This window comes from Lissotriton helveticus, chromosome 2_1 (assembly GCF_964261635.1).
Source record: "Lissotriton helveticus chromosome 2_1, aLisHel1.1, whole genome shotgun sequence".
In the NCBI taxonomy this organism is placed as follows: Eukaryota; Metazoa; Chordata; class Amphibia; order Caudata; family Salamandridae; genus Lissotriton; species Lissotriton helveticus.
The window spans coordinates 878994450-879017196 of NC_136059.1; the positions used below are offsets into that span (position 1 = coordinate 878994450).

The 22747-nt window shown below is 41.4% G+C and overlaps 1 protein-coding gene across 1 annotated transcript in view; it reads right to left on the reverse strand.

Moving 5' to 3' along the window:
• Nucleotides 1-22747, reverse strand: part of FBN2 (fibrillin 2) — a 1174837-nt gene that overhangs the window by 921062 nt on the left and 231028 nt on the right. The window contains exons 4-5 of the mRNA XM_078675609.1: nt 21160-21255; nt 12904-12999 (exon numbers count right to left, since the gene is read on the reverse strand). Coding sequence (XP_078531735.1) covers nt 12904-12999; nt 21160-21255 — 192 coding nt within the window. The remainder of the gene's footprint in view (nt 1-12903; nt 13000-21159; nt 21256-22747) is intronic.

Here is a 22747-nt window from a genome sequence, read left to right on the forward strand (position 1 = left end):
AATAAAAACCTTCATTTTGTAATACACGTTTAAACATGACATTTTTCTAGACCGTTACTTTTTTACATGTTTTGTGCGTACATGATAACGTACTTAGAAAGTCCTGCTTGCAGCACATTTCTTCATAAGCATTTTAACATGACAATTGTACACTCTATCAAGGCTTTAGGAACACTGAATATGTTGCCCCTGCTTTTTGTAGTCCGGCTGGAGACAGCTCTGAATCGGAAAGGCAAACAATCACATCAACATAACACCGCTGACGCAGTGCGAATGGAACTGGGCTTTGATTATATAAACTACCTCTGAGCTAAGTTCCTCAGAGGAGCACTTCTATGGATTATCCTGGAACTGAGATGCAGCCCTGTTGATCCCATTCTCTATCCTGCAGAGGACAGTCGCCTGCTCTACACCAGACTGGCTTCCTGCTGCATCATACACAGGTATGTGGAGCTGGGTTGTCCCGAGAGATCTGGCGGATGGTACTCTCCCTATGCTCTCGATAGTGTAGGTAGGTTTAGGGCAGGGGTATTCATGCATGCATTATCATGTAATCATATAATCACACAATATTGTTATGATGGTTTAACTGTTTATCTTGTTCACCATCTTTGTAATGCTGCTAACAATGCTTTGTTTCCACCTGCTTATAATTGCAACTCGTGTTTTCTACACAAGAGTACAACTGCTTCAATAAATATTTGAAACGCTACTTTGTAACTTTCTTCTGTCTCACTTTTCAACATGCCAAAAAACACCAAAAGGGTAGCTTTTCTTACACGATTTCCTTGTAGGAGTCAGAGGGGTCATGTTCTGAGGTTGCAGTCATCATCCGGTACCCTTTGAGGTTAGGTGGCTGGATGGGGCACCATGAGCCAGCTAGGAATTGGGCCAACATACTCTGATGATATGAGTGGACTTAATCTCCATTTTTTGACAGTTATGTTGTTCGGATACACAGTCCTACTTAATTTGTAGGAACCGTACAACAACCATATTTCCTTGCAAATAAGGAATGTTCCCTTGACATGCAAAATATGCGTCCACATGATCCAGATAAAAAAGGGCCTGCGCAAGGATCTTTGATCCTTCTGTACTGTAGAAGTGCCCTAGGAGAGCAAAAAGAAGGCATAACCGCCCATTGCTCCACCGCGTCACTCCTATTACACAGAACCTGGCTTGTTGTGAAAGCAACTCATGGACAGGAGAATTATTACTTTTTTAGGTATAGATGCAGCTTCAAGGTTAAAGACTATATCATTTCCCTGAAGCTGTGCATAACTGATGCTACCATGGACTTTGTGCAGTAACCCCATTATCTGCTCCCTCACACTCTACATTCATGATGCCCCCAAGACTCTTGAGGAGTAAACCATTACCTTCTTCCTCAAACTGTACATTTCTGTTTGTCTACATTTTAGGGGTACCAGAACCATAAGAGATTTACCTTTAGCCACTGTTTTTGATTTTTAACAATATTGAAGGTTCCAAATTATTAAAAGAAAATACCTACGTGTTTAGCCTGAAAATATTTTAATCTGGAACCTTGTGCTATTCCAGTAAAACACTTATCTAAGAACTCCATTCACAGGTTGAGTCCACTAGAGCGGCATTTACCTACGCTGTTGTGGTTAGGTCACCTTGATGACACATGCAACAATAAGACAATAAGTTGTGGATGAGTCAACCTTTCCAGTATCTTATATATCCTGCTAGATAATAGTTTTATCTATCATTCTCCTATCAATTTAAACATGGTAAGCTTCTTTTACCAGGGCACTAGATGTGTACATGTATTAATTGAGGATGGTGTGCCTTGGCGGTTTCCTCCTCCTCTCTATTTGTGTATTGAGACTCCTGATGCCTCTCTGGCTTTTGCACAGTAGCATGGTTGATTGGTTTCCGAAACAAAAAATTGTGGTTCAATCGTTTTGCCACAAAAATCTTGTACTTGCTTCTTTTTACGAGCTTTGTTAGATAGAAAAAAGAGAGGCATAGCTGAACCACTCCTGGACGCACAGTTTGATGGAAGAGAGGATAGGAGGGAGAGTGAGTAAAACAAAAATATGAGTTAGGTCGCAGAATATTAATTTTTTCAGGATTATTCAATTTGCTCAGTTTGTCAGGAAGGCTGAAAAGTTGGAAGGGTTGGAAACTCACTTGGCTTGTTATTGGTATATTTGTTGGAGTCTCGCTTGATATTTAATTTGCATTTTTTTGTTCCCTGTAGAAGAGCACGTCATATTTCTAATCAGCTTGTCCAGCTATGATTTATCCTGTGCACTTTTATGACTCGAAGCTGCAAATCTGACTTGCAACCAGGCAGGGTTGTATTAAAAATGTCAAGAAGTTCTGGTTTGTCTGCAGAGTTGAATGCTTGGAAGATTACTTGGCTTGATGTTGTTATATTTTTGGGAGTCTTGTTTGATATTTAATTTGATTTTTTTAGTTCTCTTAGAAGATCACTTCTAATTTCTAGAGAGTTTGTCTAGCTTTGCTTTTCCGCCTGCACTCTTTTGACTCGCAACTGCACATATTTGACATGGAACGGAGCAAGGTTTACTACTTGTCTGCAATAAAATGTAAAGAAATCCTGGCAAGGCCATAATAAAATAAACAGAATAAACCACAAACGCAAAAGGGAAGCAACACTTTTAACTGCACAAATGTAAAATGGATGATTTAATGTACTTATAAAAATAGCTCAAAAGGGCTCCAGAGTCAATAGGTTTGTTGTGTTGGGAAAATTGAGTACTTAGATGCTGACACCATTGTTTGGACTTCATCGTCCTCTCACTCTGCCTCAAACATTCCTGGTACAGGCTTACACCGAGGCATGAAAGTCTGGATGTTCCTTCAAACTTAGGGATCTTTTAGATGCGGTAGGTCTCCGTCATCAAAAAACTCGAAGGAGGAAAACAACAAATCAATAATTTCTCTTGTTAGTCTGATGAACTTCATTTTTCCACTTCTTTCTTTCGTTTATCTCATAGCTACTACTCTCCCGCCATTTTTTTTTGTGTTGAAATTGTTTTGTGTGTATCTCACTGCTCCTACTTACCCCTTCATTCTTATCTTCGACTTTCTTTCTTTCTCTGATGTACCTCACATTTTATGCCCTCCACTTCATTCTTCTATATCTCTCACAGCATCTTCTCTCCCATTTATTTGTCTGCCTCTCACCTCGTCAACTCTCTCCTTCATTCCTCTGTGTGTCCGACAGCTTCTGTTCTCCCTTTCATTCTCCTGTGTATCACACACCTGCGACTCTACCCTTCATTATTCTGTGTAACTCACACCTTCAGCTCTCCCCTTCCTTCTTCTGTGTATCCTATGGCTTATATTCTCCCTGTTCGTGTATCTCACACCTTCTACTCTCCTCTTCATTCTTCTGTGTATCTCACGCCTTTGGCTTTCCCATTCTTCTTCTTTGTATGCTACGGCTGCCATTCTCTCCTTCATTCTTCTATGTCCCACACCTTCAACTCTCCCCTTCATTCTTCTGCGTATCTCCCACCTTTGGGTTTTCCCTTCATTCTTCTATGTATGCTGCAACTACTATTCTCCAATTCATTGTTCTGTGTATTTTACACTTTCTATTCTCCCCTTCATCTTCTGTGTATCCTACAGCTTTTACTCAACCTTTCATTCTTCTGTGTATCATACACCTTCGGCTCTCCCCTTCATTCGTCTCTGTATCTCACAACTTCAACTCTCCCCTTCTTTCTTCTGTGCATACTACGGTTTTCATTCCGCACTTTGTGGATCTCACACCTTCGACTCTACCCTTCACTCTTCTGTGTATCTCATGCCTTTGGCTTTACCCATGATTCTTCTAAGTGTGCTACAGCTGCTACTCTCCTCTTCATTCTTCTGTGTCTCTCACACCATTGACTCTCCCCTTCCTTCTTCTGTGTATCTCATATCTTTGACCCTCACCTTCCTTCTTCAGTGTATGTCACATCTTTGACCCTCCTCTTCATTCTTCTGTGTATCTCACACCTTCAACTCTACCCTTCATTCTTCTGTGTATCTCATCCCTTCGAATCGCCCCTTTATTCTTCTGTGTATTCTATAGCTTCTACTCTCACTTCCATTCTTCTGTGTATCTCACACCTTCAACTCTCCTTTTCATTCTTCTGTGTATCTCACACATTTGACTCTCCTCTTCATGCTTCTGTGTATCTCACACCTTCAACTCTCCTTTTCATTCTTCTGTGTATCTCACACATTTGACTCTCCTCTTCATGCTTCTGTGTATCTCATACCTTCGACTCTCCCCTTCATTCTACTGTGTACAATACAGCTTCTACTCTCACTTCCATTATTCTGTGTATCTTACACCTTCGACTCTCCCCTTTATTCTTCTGTGTATCTCATACCTTTGGCTCTTCCCTTCATTCTTCTGTGTATCTCACAGCTTCGACTCTCCCCTTCATCCTTCTGTGTATCTAACACCTTTGACTCTCCCTTTCATTCCTCTGTGTATCCTACAGCTTCTACTCTCCCTTTCATCAACTCACCTATGGCTTAATCAATATGACTATCAAAGCGTTACTTTCGTCCATGACTCGATCGATCATCCAAAACTATCCTTGTTGTTTCCAAACGCCTCCTTGGTGCCGGGCATGCCCGCGTTTGAATACGTTTCTAAATCATCTTTATTCTTATTAGTAATAAGAAACGTGCGTTTCCCAACAGAAGAGTTGCCCAATGCATTTTACGCAAATGTCTTCCCCGTGCACCATTTTAGCGCCACTCCACTGTTGCTGACCTTTTTTCTGACAAATGATGTAATGTTCAAAATGTTTTCACTTCTTTAAAACAGACATCGACAAACATTCTTTAATATACTTTCTTCTTTATCTTTCCTCTCCACTCTTGTACCTCCTCTATCTTTATTTCTATTTTTTTCTATCTTTTAAAAATACAATTGTATTTATGTAGAAAGAGTGACTGTCCGTTGTCAGCTCTTGAAAAGAAAAGCTTGACGATAACAATGCGTCTAAATGCCTCTCTAAAAGTGCGTGGGATTTAAATCACGCACGCGTAGAAATATTAACCACACCAATGCAGAATAGTACAGGTAGCTGTGCACATCATTCGTGTATTACGCATGCTGTAAATTAAACATATTAACAAATCATTAGCCTGCACTTGAGCAATTCTGTCAACACAAATTAAATTTCAATTGCCCAAGATCAAAAACCATCTGAACTACAAAGCGTTTGCTGTAATATACTTCAACAAAGAGCTGTGCCTGACGGACAAAAGCCTTTTCTTCATTCTATAGATACATGCGGTCACAGTGAGCACTTTCCATAATGGTCATACTGTATCTGACCTTGGGTTTTCATCAAGGAAAAGTTCAAAACAAAATCACAGGGGACAGTGAATGAGGGAGATTGCAGGTGAAGTACAGGTTTACTGTGGGTATCACCCTGGGCGATTATCAACCTTACAAGACAAAGGGGGTCTTGAGAGTTTGGTGTAGTGTAATAATCTTTGTGCTCGCACCCATCAAATTTGCTCTATCCCCAGTTGGAGGAAGCACTGCGCTTACACCGACGGAGCCTTAACATCAGTGGCGTAGCGTTGTGGGGCGGAGGATTGCCTCTGGCACATAATTCTTAAGGGGCGCACATTTTAAAAGAAAATACATTTGTACTACAATTTTTTTTCTTTCAAAAGTTTGCACCAGGAAGTGCTGATGGTCCACAGGTTAGGGGGCGTAATACTTGCCTTGCCCGGGGTACTGGCAACCTAAGCATCGCAGTTTCTTAGCATCCTCTGTCAGTGCAAGCGGTTGGTTCCACTGAATGCAATGAGAGGTGATCAACCCCAAGAGAAGCTGACCTTGGGGGACATAGCCACAGTTGGCAAATATTTTATAACCCAAAAATGACTTCAAGTGTGGTTTTTGAATATACGAGGAAGTGGTGGCTTGTGACATTTGAAAGTGGTGGGGCGTAAAATTAATGGTGGACTACACTGCGGCGAGCGAGCCCTATCGACCTAAGGAAGGTTTGGGGGGGTGTTCTCCCCCTGAGAAAATTTTGAAAAATTAGTGGGCAAATGGTTACTTTTCAACACTTTCGGAAAACACTGTGCTAAGCAGAAACAGGCCACTGCCTCCCCTCAAACTATTGTCTGTTCCAAGGCCTCATGAATGAGCCATTCTATATTGCAATAAAGCACAATTCATTTTAATAATGTTGCATAAACACTCCCACCCCGACATCCATCCATGACATTACAAGGCCCTAACTTTGGCTGTGGCAAGTCTTCACACATTCATGTCAGTCAGGGATTTTAACAAGCTGCAGATACACATACATCCAAACTGATCTTAAATCGCTAGAACTGGCAATGCTCTCTCCTAGACTGCAGGCTATAATTATTTATATCCAGTGGTAGAAATGCATTAAAAATCTATGGGAACTGTCCAACCAGAGTACTCCACAGAATAAAATCTATCTTTACAGAGTGAATATCTTTGAAGCAAAACATTATGAGTAATCAACACCAAGGCCCAAATATTTAAGTGTGGACTGTCTTATGGCCCAACATTTTACTAGCAAATCATGTAAGTGCCTTAGCATTAACTAGCTGAGTGCACAGAGGCCCAACCTGCAGGAGCATGATGATGGATTCATACCAGATCTGTAACTGGGGGTGAGTGTCTGAAAAGTTTTAGCGCTCCGGCCATCATCTCCTTGTGTTTGCTTTGTTCGCCCTAAGTTCGCAGGGTATGCCCAAACGTGGGTCCCTTGCTCACTTTGCTACTGGATTCAAGCTAGCCTGGCTGATGAGGGGTGTTATCCTGAAACTGGTCCCAGGATGCTTGTTTCCAGTCCAGGGGAGACCTGGCTTGGCAGTTCGGGGTGGACTGTACCCATCAGGCACAGGGTCAAGACTGATTTGCATATGGCTGGGTCTGAACTGGGGTGGCGAAGTGAGCTGAAGAACGATGATGGATTCAACACAGATCTATGACAGGGGGTGAGTGTATGAAAAGTTTCAGCGCTCTGTCTATCATCTCCTTGTCTTTGAGTCATCTCCACAGAGCCAAATTTTAAAGGCCTTGCAGTCAGTCATGGCCTGGGTAGAGATCATTCAGGGATTCCTTCAGCATTTCCTTTTGGAAATCAAATTAGAAGTAGTCACAATCATTGCAGACTTTATGGCCTGTTTCAAAGTACTGAAAGTAGATATCTACTCCTTCAGGGGCGCTAATAGATGATCTGGAGAAAACTGTGGATGGAGGATCTGACGAGCACCACCAGATGTGGGGATGGACCCTTCTTTTCCAGGTACAGAATGAGCATCTGCAACTTAACTCCATCGCTGCTTGAGAGATTCCTCTCCTGTGCTGCAGATCCTTGAATTCCATTGTTCATGACGAGCTCAGCTCGTCATGAGCACACAAGCAGTGTACTGCATGACGAGCTGAGCTCGTCATGAGCATGGAAGGGGTTAAATAAAAAGACCTTGACAATAGATCACACAGAAACAGCATACACATCACAGGTGTTTCACAAGGTGCTGAAGGGCAAGATATATAATCACCAGTAGCAATGTTCTCCAGACATATTCACAAAAGTGTACTTTTTCAAAGGAAAGGAGGGGATGATGGCTTTCCAGGGTCATAGGATCCAAGTTTATCAGGAATTGACAACCTTAACTCTGAAAAGGAGAAGAGAGTTCAGGGTATTAATGGACTTTCTCCAAGACCCCAAAACATCACATATCAGCAAGGGGATCACTTCTGCACCATTTTTGAGTGTCAGCGAGCAGAAGAAAGCTGTTGCCAAAATGCTGATAGTACCGCTTTGTTCGCCAAAGGTTGGCAGGGTATGCTCAGACGTGAGTCCCTTGCTCACTTTGCCACTGGATTCACGCAAACCTGGCTGAAGACGGCTGAAATGCCAGAAACCGATCCTAGGAAGCTTGTTTCCGGTCCAGGGAAGGCATGGCTTGGCAGTTCGGGCTGGACTGTTCCCATGAGGCACAGGGTCAGGCTGATTTGCATATGGCCATGTCTGAACTGGGGTGGCAGAGTGGGCTAAAGAACGGTGATGGATTAAACCCAGATCTGTTGACTGGGTGTGAGTGTTTGATTGGTTCAGATGCTCTGTCCATCACCACCCCCTTTTGTACCGAAAATGCTGATTGTAGCAAGGAAGCTTTGGGTTTGACAGAAGATATCGAATGGAGCCACTGCTTAAAGATCCTCTATAAGCGGAGAAATGTTAATCATGAAAACCAGTAAAGAATAAGAAGAAAAATCTTAGGAAACCTAAGAAAAATTAAAACTTCACCTGAGGATATTGTGACATTCCAGTCCAGAAAGCAGCAGGATGGTCAAGATAACCAGAACATGCAGAACAAACTGGCAGACTTTGCCTTACCTTCAGACTTTCCAGAGGATGACAAGCATACATGATCCCAGCTATAGTGAGAATGGTGTCTTCCTAATATCTCAGGCCACTGAGGTATACCCTTGGGTAACAGGGATCTAACAGGTTAATACTTAAAATGTTTTCCTTCTAGGATCCCCGAGCCAGTAGGAGATTTGATATCTAACATTGTTCGCAATAAAAGGGCCTTCACTCAAACACTGTTATTTGTTGTTTAGTGTCAACAATTTATTTTATGGGTGTTAACCATAGAGGTGGGCTAGGCACAAACATTTAGTCTCAGGCTTCATCAGAGAGAAAAGCTTCTCCACAGACGCTACTACAAAGAAAACACAATATAGACTGGTACACTGGCATAAGAGAAATTTTAATTAGACTTGCATAATTCATGATTTTGCATTAGGTATTTGGGGAGAGGATGTAGCCTTACGGTTTGAGTGGTCACCCTTGAAGCTGGGGAACCAGGCTCGAGTCTCGGCAAGGACGCGCAACATCCTGTGATACTGGGCAAATCACTTAATCTCCCGGTGCCAAACAAAAATGAATGTGTCCACATGTAATGAAACTTGGTGCTCATGTAAAGCGCTCTGATACCCAATGTCTTCGGTCAAGATCGCGCTATATAAAACTCTAAAAAAACATTGAAAAAAGGTACAGTTCCTGAAATTAATTTGAAATTTCCCATTACGCAACTTTGTATAATTTATTTTGCTTGAGAGACTTGTTCATGCAGAAATTATCTCGCCAAGAGACATATTTTTGCTTCAACCAGTGTCCTGCTGGTATCTCACGAGATGTTACTTTTATCTGAGGTGCCTGCTTATGTGAAAAGTCACACAATATACTGGTAAACTACATTTCATGCTAAAAATATAGTTTCACAATTGTCTAACAGAATTTTGCAAAATTTGTAAGGGAAAAAAATTACATGATTTTTCCCATCCTTATTCTTTCCATCAAAATGCTGAAAATGTTTAGTGCTAAAACAAAAGGACTTAACGCAAAGGACTAATTCAGGAAACCTACCTTCTTTAAAACACTGTTTTTTTTCTAAAATCTAGGTGACTCCCTATGCAATAAATTTCCTCAGGCTTCAGTAAAGGGTGTTGATACTATTGTCACATGGGTTGTCACACAAAGTCGACCACGATTACTTAGGCAGCAGGAAACACAATAACTTTGAAAATGACATGGGTACTGTTATTCACATGGTGCCCAAAAACCATTCCCCTAACACCACCCAGAAGAAATGTATTAGGATCACAATTGAAGCTGTCTCAGAAAAAAGGGGTCTCAAAATCAGATGCTAATTCAATGTATTAATTAATAGTTTCAAGGGTATATCCTCCCTAAGGTTGGTGCAGAAAGGGTCATGGTCTTGTGTGGGACGGGAGTGACTGGATAGTGTGGGGCTTACAGAGGTTTGGCAATCCCTGATTCAACTGGTTATTCCTTTCTTTGGCTGCACTTAAAACATATGTTAGGCTAGGCTGGACCACTTCATGGAGGCCTTCTTCCAAGGAAAAATCACGACGAAATTGGCATGATAGATGCTGGAGACTGAATGATAAGCAACTGAGAGAAAACATAGAAGAAAAGAACTTTCCATGTCCCTGAAACAGCAAAATGGCAATGGAGAGCTTGGCATTATGAGTTCAGACAGTGATGATTCCTAAAAGATGCCATAAGGAAAAGCCTGACCCCAACAATTCAGCTAGCTGTGATCCGAGGCACAGTAGGGCTTCGAGTCACAGCTCTGAGACCTTGAGGGGATACACAAAAGAACAAAGTTCACAACAATATGGAGGAAAATCTTGCCTTTCAGGACTCAATTTAGGACTCAAATTAGAGCTTTAGACAAAGCTGAATACAAATAACCTAATCTTAAGTGGAAGTACTTTAGTGGAAGCAACAAAACATGAAAACTGCTTGCCTCTAAATCATGAGCTAAAGTCGCGAGAAATAGGAATGTTGGGGCACAAGATTCTTACACTACCTCACATAAAGAAGACAAGGCATAGCATAGACCTTTACATACTTTTATAGGGATCACTATTCACCAGACCATTTCATCCACTTTCAGATTGAGTAATATCTGGAAAGCTCTCAGTTACTGACACTTACTCCAGAACAATCAGAGCATTGCATCTCAAAAGCTCAATCATAATGGAAGAAGTGATCAGCTCTGTAGCCAACTTTAAATTTGGGTGGTCTCTGAACCCATACGGAGGCACATGTAGATTTAATAAACTTCTTGCAGTGTCCTGGTCCCTAATTTGATCAAATTATACAATTTGTTTTCTGAGAGTGGATGGGAAACTTTCTTATGAAAGCGGATGTAGTCACAGTCATACCCAAACCAGAGAAAGACCACACATTATGCAACTAACAAAAAACAATATTGTTGCCAAACATTGAGACAAATATATCTGCAAGTATTTTTGCAGAAAACCTATCCCTCTAACACTGATCGTAGTGGTGCCAGATCCATCTGTGTTCATACCTCGGAGAAACACTGGGGACATCACTAAAAAGATTTTCCACTTAATAAACAACATGCACAGATCCTGCTAATAGACTCTCTTCATGTCACTGAGAAAGCAGTCTATAAGAAGAGCCGTCTGTTTCCTCAATCAAACTCTCAAAAATGTTGCCATTTGCTCTAGATATCAAGCTTTTGTTCTAGCCGGTAGCATTTATTACAATCAATGGACATTCCGCCCATGCATTCCCTATGCAGACAGGTACCTGACAGGGATGTCCCCTCTCGTTGTTATTCTTAGCTCTCTTTCTGGAGACATTGGCATAGGAGATTTGAATAAAAAGCGGCAATATTACAGGAGTAGTGTAGAGACAACAAGGTATTTCAAGGTATCACTAGATAATGAAAACTTCATGATTGAAGTTGTTTATCTGCAATACATACATACAAGTAACTCACAGTAAATTCAATAATGGACTATAAACAAAATTGTCTGCAATAATCACAGTACCCGGTGCAGTGACTGGCCACAGGGTGCACGTGAGTTAAAACAACCCAAAAAAGTCCCGTAAATATGATCTTGGTTTTAGCTGACTATTGCTTTTCAAACAAAATCATACTTAATATGCATATAAAGAGAAGCTTTTAGTCAGTGGCATCATCTCCTGGTCTGTTAAATTATCTTTCACATTTTGCTTCTGACAACCACAGCATACAGCATGGAGCAATGGTTCAGCCCGCTTTTCCCATTGGCTCCCTTCCTTTTGAGTTCCTGGACAAAGATTGTGCGCATTGATCACATCCGTCTACAAATAGTTCCTTTCTCTTTAGTGATTAAGGGGGTTGAAATTATGCTATTTTATTTTTTATTGATTTGTAATATTAACCTTATATACCATCTATTTAATTTGCATACACGTTGGGCACCCAGATGGATTATTATAATTATTATTATTAATTAACACTTCTTAAGCGCATAGCTACCCGAAGGCATCCCAGCGCTAGGAGTAGAAAGAGCAGGCACAGGGAGAAGCTACCAGTTGATGTTCTGTAATAGCCAGGTTTTGAGACATTTCCGAATAGGGAGCTGAGATGTCTCTGAGCGCAAATGCAGGGGAAGAGAGTTCCACAGCCTAGCTGTATTAGATGACAAATTATTTCCTGTATTTTTTAATTGGTGCTGTAAAGTCTTTGATTGACATTGTAATAATGTAGCTTCCTGTGATTTGAGTGCTTGAATACGACATGATTTATTCTTGTCTTTTTCAAACAATCAATAATAATAAAGTGCATGGAGAAATTGAAAGGCTTGTTCTTTAACACATGGCTAATAAAGCAGTCTCACTTTCTTTCATTTAAAATGTATGTTTTATTTATTTATTTCAAACATAGAACAGCAATGTTGAAATGTCAGAATGTTTATTTTAAAACTTTCTTTTTGGTATGTTTGCAATGAACTAAAGATTAACTGTGGCATCAGCTTGCGAAGATCATACTTACGGGCTTTGCCAATGCTTGTTGTTATACCAACACTGTGCAGCAGCAAATCAGTCCGTCAATCTCCCTGTCATTCTGCTTTCTGTGATAGTGGGACTTTGGCTCAATGGCTTTCTAGGCAACCCATCTGTAGGCTATAATCTCAGAGCATCCATCAACTATTTGCATAAAGCACCCCTTCATTTTAAGGTATGCCTTTGCTACAAAGGGAATCGCTCCTTTTGATAGAGACCATAGAATCTATAGATGCGTTTCATTTACAAGATTTATAATACAGTGGGCTGCAGTGGAGCTCACATATCACAATAGTATTACTGTCAATAATTTGTAATGATCATTTTTCCAGTACAAAATAAGCATCATATAAAAAAGTTAGAAATTCACGTTTCTCCGTAAATCATTCAATATTATACAGGGTGTACATATTCCTGGAAGTGGGAAACAAGGCAGTGGTTTGCACACTTATTTGAACTAGTTTTGTACAAAGTATTCAGTTTTGCTTACCCCTTTCACACTGTGGACCAGTGAATCCATATACACAGGCACATCGGTTGGGTCCAATGCAACGCCCACCATTCTGGCAGCCATTTTCACAGACAGCTGCAAATACAAAAACAAGTTCACAGCCTTTCATGTCTAATTATACAAATTCAAAGCACATTTGACTGTCTGAGTTGTCCAAAGTCTTTCAAACATATACCTTTACTATAATAATAACTAATTGTTTTTAGAGAAATACTTATTTTCCAGCATGTCTGGTTAAAGAATGGAGACGTTAAAATAAATGAATGAAAACACAGAACTACATTTTTCAACCACAAATGGAAAATGTGTTACAATGTCTGCTTGAGAGGGACGGTGATCACACCTGAACGTGTATTTTTTCATTAAAGTCTAACCAACTGAGAAATATAATTCTATTTTGCAGTGAGACTGAATTGTAAATATAATAAAAAGGCCTATTCACAAACCGCAGATCTCTAGTACGTTTAGTAGAGTTTAGGAGAAGTGTGGCTCACTGGTTAGAAGCGGCAGACCCTGAAGCAGAGGTCGGCCCGGGACCAGGGTTCAATTCCCGACGCGGCAGGGTCTTGGGTCAATGTCCGCGGACTCGATAATTCTCGCCTAGGTGCCTACGCTAACCATGGGTCCCACTCTGCAACTCTGGGCAATAGCTTGCTTAATCTCCACAACGGCCCTATCGCCGCCGGGGATGCCTGGCTTTACCTTGGGGGTGCCCAGGAGGGACCATCTCACAGGGAAAGCCAGGACGGGTTCCCCAGCGGTATACAGCGCCAGGACGCCCCGAGATGGGGTAACAGTGCGCTTTACAAGTATACATACATTTACATTTATAGAAGTACTATTCGCTTACTACAAAATGCTTGCCACAAACCTATACAAAGAGACCCCCGCCTCCTCTTCTACTTTTCTATGCAGAGTTATCTGCCTCTGTTGTGGAGGCATCCTCAAATGTAGGTATAGGTTTTAGCATTACGTGTGGAGGAACCTTGAGAAGTGACAGGAAAATAGGGAACACATGACTAAATGGAAAGGGTTCAGGGAGGCCTAAGGAGATATTAAGGGAGGTAGATGCAAATACAAACACCCATCCACAAACGGGAAAGCCCATTCACAAACTGTACTTCCAAAGCTTCTACAGCCAAAAGGTCCCGCAACAGATATAAATGTACTTCAGTCCAACCTTGGAATAAGTCCAGCACCACACATGGCTACTCGTGGGTGCTGCAACATACCCCATCAATTACATATATATTTCAATGTTAAAAGTTATATTCTTTACATTAGATACATCGATACTGACTTTTTAGCCTAATGATGGTCTACGGTAGCTTAGAAGCAAATATGACCTCTCCTGTAGAACCGGGCCCTTTAATTCCAACAGCAATTAGATGAAATCCAAACATACCAGGGAGGGGGTTGGTAGGGGACAGGGGTGCACAGGAAGCCAGGAGACAGTCTCTAAACTAAGACCAAGCAATGTGAAGGGATAGTTTAGATGAGAGGATATAGATTATATAAAGGAGTTTGTGAACATGCAAGTTTGGTAATAAAGGAGACAGAACACTAAATTAAAGAGCTGTGAGGCTGATAAAGCGGAAAAGATCACGAGTGTGAATCTGTGTAAGCGAGAGTTTGTTCAAAATGTGAATGCACAGAAACAGAAGGGAACAAAATCGAAAATAACATGGCTATACAAAACCAGGTAAGTGCTAGATCTGAAAAAATGATGTGGTAGACTAAACACATTGGGCCCAATTTGTAAAGTTTAATGCGCATGTGAGTGCAAATTAAAATGCACAGACAGCATCATTTGATAGGGGAAAATCCTGTATTCACACTGAAAGCTTTATCATGCCTTTATCATTTGTACAACTGCCTGTTCCCCTGAGGCCAGTTAATATGATTCCCAAAGGGAAAGCTATCCAAATAGGAGTCAGTAACTTTTCAATGGTTTGAAACCGCAAGTATGGTCACAGCCATTGATACTCCACATTATGGTTCATAATTAGGAGGACACCTTCCAAACTGCGATTCAGCATGAGTCTATAAATCAATTTTGCAATGGGTTTCTGTGTAGCAAAATGGGTTTAGTACATGACATAAAAGCATTTTGTGGTCACAAAGCCTGTGATTTTGGGATCTGAAGGGCTTGCAATTGAAAAATGTTTTCGAACTATTTGGAAATATTTACAGGATTTTTAAGGAGTCCTTGAACGTAAATAAGTAAACACAAAAGAAGTTTTCCGATTTCAATAGCAATCACAATTCTAGCTACTTACAAATTGTTTCCAATTTCCAGGCATAGAATACTTATATACAAGGACAAATTGTAAGTGATCAATAATTATGAAAAGAGATGACGAGTGTTTATCACAACACTTGGGATATGCATTTCCATACCCTGGAACGCTATGGGCACCTAGAGAAGCTTGAGCTGATAAGGGAAACTGGCAATCATAACACAGTCTGATCCAAGTGGTTGGTGAGGTTCACACGAGCATGTGCCTGACATATTTATATTAAAAAAAGCCTGATAAAAAACAGCAGCAAGAGGAATTTGGATCTCACAAGCACAAGGTGAGTAAGAGCATCACTAAATGTACCCACTATAAAGCAGCAGGTATACTGCAAAATATGTCATGATCACTCCAATACTCACCTATAAACAGATCTCATGCAGATCTGCTTATTGCCATCTGGGCTTAATTCAAGGCTTCTCCATCATACTTCCAGCTGCAAGGGTTATACTGTTTCATATGGACACTGTGATGCATAAGATCCAAACAATTCCTTCCTACTCATTTTTAATATGGACCACACTTGGATGTATTGGACATTTATGATTCTGCCTTATGCGATATGACTTGTATGTTCCCTGAACCTCTGCCACCGAAAGAGGGCATAGCTGTCACATGACATTCAAATAAATAGATAAATAGAATAACCGATAGGGTTATCAAGAAGCAACTTTCAGCTGCTAAGTGACAAGACAAGTGTGATCTTTGTTGCATACAACAAAGAAGCGCGCTAATCACGCGCTGAGTCTTTTAAAATCACAGGAGTGTGAGACAAGCTATGGTGAAATTGTGTGACTGACTCAACAGCAAACCAGAGACAGTGGCAAGCTTAAATTTCCCTGACAGACCTTTTTATTGTTCAGTGTTAGCACCACTGTGTCAGCCTGCATGAGCAAAGACCCAACGTACACACAACTTTGCTGGAAGTTTGAAAGTCTGCAACCACAAACCTTGACAAATTAGTTGCAGACACTTATGATACTCACATTTGGGATGGAGTTGGGAGCGATTCACTGGCACTTGTGTGTTGGAATATGATTAAGCTGCCCCTTCAAGAGCCCTTGCCTTCCTGCTCACTGCTATTACGCGGTGCATGAATATTGGTGTCAGGGACTGCTTAAAAACAAACATTTATCTAGATTAACATCTATTAAATCTTCAGGGTGGAAGGAGACACGTAGAGATGAAGCGAGTGCTGGCCTCTGCCAAGGGCAGAGCAGGGGCGCAGTGATTCACTGTGAACAGTCTGTCTCCATGCATTAGTCTTGCTGTCAGAAGACTGACTGGCGCTCGCACGGCAGTCCCCCTCCCCCACACACTGACAGTTCCCTGTCTTCGCAGCCTGGCCTACCAGCCGCAAGAAGAGACCCCCGTTTTCCACATTTCTGGGCTCTTTTCCAGCTCTCTTTTCCACGGCTGATGGGGAGAACTGCACAACATCCTATTAATTTCAACAGAACAGCCCAGCATCCCAGGAGACTGTAAGCTGAAAAATGCACGCAATAAACCGCACGTCAACGGGCCCCTATATCACACAGGCGAAGCAGCGCTGCTATCTAGAAATGTGGCAAAGTTTGCGTTTCTTATCAGCATCTATCAAACTGAGCTTCATTTCAATGTATCACCTGGTGATTGCGGTTCACCAGAAACAACCCGCTCCTTAAATTTACAGCCTGGGTGGGGATTGTCGTTGTTTCAAGGCTTGGGCCTTGTTTGAAGAAAAAAAACTATAAAGAACAATATTCAAAAACAGTTGTTGCACGTTTAGAAAGTGGGATCAAAACCAGAAGTCCGATGAAATGTCTAAGGACAAACAGAAGTAATTTGCGGGCCTGCTCAAATCCATATTGTTTGCATGTTCTGTCTCACTTTTGATATGCTGGTGTGATCCAAACTCACCTTATGTGGATTGAGCTAGGGGTGCCGTGACCTCAGTCACGGCACCCCTAGGTGCATGGGGTAATTACATAAGGTAATTCTCTTTACTTCGAATGTTCCCTTCCTTGTTCCTTTCACTACAAAACTGAGCCATATCACCTCCCCCAAAAAAGCCCCTTTTCCATAGCATCCAGTGAGCAGAGAGACTTTTACTTTAATATCACCATCGAAGACATACTAGAAGCAGTATGGGTTGGCATGAAGACAAGACTGGAATAAGGATGAGAAAACTAGGTGTAGTGAGGATTGCCATGTGTACTGAAACATTACCTACACATCCCTCCCTTCTTCATTCTGTTTATTATTATTTTTTTTAAATGAGGATGCGCCTCAAAACAGGAAACAGGTTGAAGCATGTACCAAAGAAAAATAAACCTCATACTTAAAAGGATGGGCAAACACAAGATTACAAACAACCAAGACAACGGTGATCACCCGCTGCCAAAAGAAAGCTAGTGGTCACCAAGATCCAATGCACATTAAGAACAGTGTAAGACAAGTCCGAAGCAGCTGTCGGACTGCCTGATGTCCTAAACAGGGAACCTGTAGAGGATGAACCCGAGAACCCATCATAGCGGGCAGGGTGGGCACTAAGTATACTGAGGAGTAACTGTGTCCTGCTTTGCAGAATCCCAGGACAGTACCGGACACTAAAGCCGCATAGCACATAGGTACTTTATCCCAATATACAACAGCAACGAGAATGCCAGCAAATCCAGCATCAGCCACACACTCAAAAGAGAAAATGAAAGCACTGAAAGTTCAGCCCAGCTTCAGAGGACAGCAGCGACAGGAGCAAATCCTAAAACACCCCAGAAATGGCACAACAGCCCACAAGACAACTTCTGCAGGTCAAGATCCTAATATTGAAGTTTAGAGAACATCCAATTATGGAGAACAATGGAACCGTGGACGTCAAGGCTACAATTTAGAAGCATCCCCAAGAGACGACTGAAGCTTCGGTGACTATCACGGACGCAGAAAAGTGCAAAGATGCATACAGAACAACAGATGCCCTTCCCAAAGCACCATCAATGGATCCACACAGGGAGCTTCACAAGAAGCACAAGAAGTACTAACCTCAACCAAGCCACATAGACAAGAGACCAGCGCCTACAGCAGTTGATAGCCAAGCAGGGACATCCTATGATGGAGCAAGAAGATCGGAAGGTGACATTGCACTGTCCCACAAACTACAGTAGGTAACAGCCCCACATATCAGGGACAAGAACAGGAGGAAAGGGGAAATACAGTAGGCCGAGCATCAGAAAAAGTCATATAAAGATAACAGAGTACAACCGGAGACAAGTGCAGAGCACCTAATAGTAGGTCAAGAAGGATAAAGCAAGTGTTGCAGGAAAGCCCACTACTAGTCCTAACCGAATGACTGAAGAACAGGGTCCACAACCAGTGGATGTGAGGGAAAAGAAAGAAAGGCTAAAGAAAGGTAAATGAGTCACATTAGAGTGGTCAGTTTGAGAAACCTGCTAAACTGCAGATGGTAGTCAGGGCAGTACACTACAATAGACACAGGATGATGCACGAAATAGAAATAAAAAAAACCTCACCTGGACAGCCTGTACTCCATGTATGGAAATGGTTCAAAACCAATGGGTACCAGAAGTCTGGGAACATTATCAATGCAAGAACAAGAAAACAGACACACGGGCCAAAAGCAAATCAAGGAAAACAGCCCTCTAGGAGACTCATACAATGTGCATCCAAAGGAGTAGGAGTGCTAGACAAAAAAGCAACACTGGACCAGAGCAAGGGATAGGGGACAATGTGTGTTTCATGTTTTCTCATATTTCTGCTAAATGTCAAAATATTTATGCAACTATGAAAATTGTGTAACATTTTAAAAAACAGATTTTAAGGTATCTCATACGAAAAAATAACACAGGGGCTACCTCATGTTCAAAGACAAGCAAGGCACTGGAAAATAGAGTGAACCAAGGATAAAATGTCTTCCACACGACCTTTCTGGCTGAATCGCACTCCTGTGTGATATGTTATTCCTAGCGCACCCTTGTTGCCATAAACTGAGGGAAATATTGCACCCATAAATTCACAGAATTTTGTAAAGTTCACTTAACACAAAATGCACATATGTTCTGAATGTTGCAGGTGTTAATAAACATTTTGCATACCCTTAATCAGACCCCAATTATAAGGAGCAAAATTCAAGGGTACCAAGACTGCAACAGAAAGCATTGAAAGACAGACAACTGTTTGTTGCCTCCATTTTTGTGACCTACTGATCGATAATTTCACAGTTCCACTTCAATACTCATTTTCCAGACAGGGAATGTGAATCCACTATGGTGACAGTTGGTCACTTGAGAATGACAGTCAAGTGACCGTAGCCACAAGCACACGAGCAATGCACAGGGATAGACGCTCAGCTGACGCACAAGGAAACACATACCACCAAATGCCATTTAGCGGGCACAAATATTAAACAAGGAAAAGGAACATAAAAACAGCCCTGCTTGCAAGCCATAAAAAAGGCCCCTATTTCATCATATGCAGAGGATGGTGATCAGTTGCTGATCCCAGAAAGGACACCGTGCTTTCATAGCACGGGGTAAAATAATAGTAAAAGATAATAGGCTGAATCCAAAAATGATTCCCCATTATCTGCAAAATGAGGAAGGGCAGCAGAATGTGAGGAAGCCAGTCAAGCGGAGCACCCATGACATTGCCCCTGTCAACATCTGACCAGGGCATGATAAACAACAATTCCGCAATATCAGTGGGACAGTGGCCCTGTAGTGTGGGAGGGAGGGCAAAGAACCCCAAATATGATCATAATGTCCACAGAAGCAGAGTGTGTGGAGCTCAATATCCTTGTTTACATTAGGGTCAATGACACCCCTGCAATGCCACTTGTATCAAGTTCTCCATCGAGACACATCAACATGCAAAAAGACATGTGTGTAAGACATTTGGAGACGTGGGTTTGCTCCCCGGGCAAGACTAGGCCACTTCACCTTCTGCTGTAAATCAAGCTGCAGCCCTCCCACCATCGGCTATGGGGGAGGATGCAAAATCCAGACTCACTGTCACCAATACGCCACACCCCCAAAGTAGAGGCCGGCGAAGAGCCACCAAACATCCAGCCAAAGCCGCACCTCCTCCTGCTAAGCCCTGCAATGGTGTCGATTGACTGGGTAGAAGCGTGGAGAATGAAATATAAGTGAGGAAACTGAACATCTTTTTACATTTTTTTAAGCTGTATTATATTGCGGTTGTATATGTTTGCAGTAACAGAAAGCATACATTTGTTTTTTTTGCCACTGCATTCATTTATAAGTATGATCATAAAAAACATGTAATCCAGTAAGGCATTAAAAGTAAGTATATTCTGAAACAGACCTCCTGGTGTGCACCTCTGAGAGAGGTCCAAATAGAGGTCAGGCATAGGAGCAAGAGGACTCACCAATTGGTGGCAAGCTTTATCACTGGACTAAGCTTGTAAGCAGTGGTCACCACTAAGTTGAAGACTGGCAGTCCTCCCACTGTCCAGGTAGCATTAAAAAATGGTATAGGCTATGTCAACAGAGGATGGCTTTTATTACAGGTATAGTGGTTGAAATATATTAAAACTTGCCTATGTAATTTATTGAGAAAGGATCTATATACAGTAATCTATGGCCGAATCAGATGCCGTAAAGTGTTCTCTTCAGCTTACATGTTTATACTTTATAAGAATGTTTTCATTACTGCATTGATTGTCTGTCAAGTAATTTCCTTGCAATTTTTCCGGTGCTCGTTAAATAAATCTTTTTATTGATATCTTTTTATTGATATTTAATTATCATTAAATAGCACATGTCAATGTGTGCAAATGAAAGATAACAGGCTGGAATCTTTTTCCCACAAAACTACAGACAGAAGAAGACCTACATTCTCTGCTGGCAGAAAGGGTATATTCATTAGGTTGATTTAACAACACATTAGGGGTGAGATACCCTAAAAGTTAACAATCCGGCCTTACGTTGTCCGCAGTGTGTTCCCACGTATCCTTTCTGGCACTGACACTGATCTTCCATGCAAGACCCACCGTTCATGCATCGGATGTTGCATTGTTGTACTGCAAGAGAGAAAAAATAATTTCAAATAAAACAACAGATAAAAATTGGAAACCACTCCAGCATTCTGATGTGTTCTTCCTCCAAGCAGTGCTAAAAGCCTCCAATCAACACTTACACAAAAAGCTTGAACATTCTACCCCTGCACTTGCTTACCGCAAATTGATCCCCACTGAATCACACTATGCTGTGTACCTCACTTTTACAGCCCCAAACCTCCAAGCTCTAAATATCTCACACACAGTCTTTCCTTTTTAGTAGGATCTCATTCTCTTTGTTGCAAAGTTAACGGACATATATCCACTCTGCATTCCAAGAAGACGCACATGCTTCTCAGATCCTTCTCTGGCAACGCCCAGAGTTTGGAATATCCATAAGAACTGGCTCCTCGAAGTAGATCTGCACCTGAAAGTCTAAAGCCTCCTGCATACGCTCCTTCCTCCTTATATTGCTCTTTCTCTCTACTGCTTGTGCAATGGTTGTGCTTTATGTCCATGGCACCGCTAATTACTGGTTGTGTTATGCCTATACGCTTTTGCTCCTGACAGCCTCATATTGCTGTCTTCCATACGTAGCTCCCCCTCTGCTCTCAATTGTTTTCTGTGCTCTGTAGTCTCCTCCACCGCGCCAGCTAATTACCATTAGCATAAGTTCAAGAAATCTGTTCTTTCTTAACTATAAAAAAAAACCAGATAATTATCAGCCCCTAATCTTCCCTGGTCCCTGTTCTTCCTATCTTTAGTCTTTAGTACATGATCTCCTGTTGTGCCTACTGCCCTTTGGTGACATTGCTTGGATTGCTGCCTCAGGTCACGGATCTCAGGCTTAACATTAACAGGAACCCGTACAATATGATGCATTTGTCACAGTCCCCTATGAAATATGGGTTTCATCATTATATTGGCAAAACACACGCCACTCTGCAGAACTTGACCATTGTCAGGGTCAATAGGATTGTGGCAATGGAAATTATGAAGCAAGATCAACTTTATGCAGCAAGAAAAAGAAAATTATACAGAATTTTGCAGCGCATAGTCTGGCAGTGTTATTTCGTTCTGTTTGAGCTACGAATATGTGTTGAAATCTGCAAATTGTTTGGCAGATCATGTGCAAGCGTGGAAAATTCATATGATTCAATAAATGCCATACACACAGAATCACATTATTCCAGTGGCGTTGCCCATTGCTTAACCTCTATTCATGAAAGCTAAACAAAACCTAAGCATTCTAAATTCAGTCAGTGGACACTATTAGTTGCAACTTGAAAAGAACAGCCTCAACAATCTCTCCATCCTACAGATGCCAAGTTTTGTTCTCTTCTTAGAAACGGTGTGGCCCATGTTTCACTTGACATTTTAAACAAAGGTTCTGATGTTTCAAAAATATTTATTATGCTAGATACTTCAAAATAAACATGCACTATAAAAAATACATCAAAGGTAAAATGTAATATGGTCCTATGTTGACATATTGTAGCTCTGGTGACATTTACAA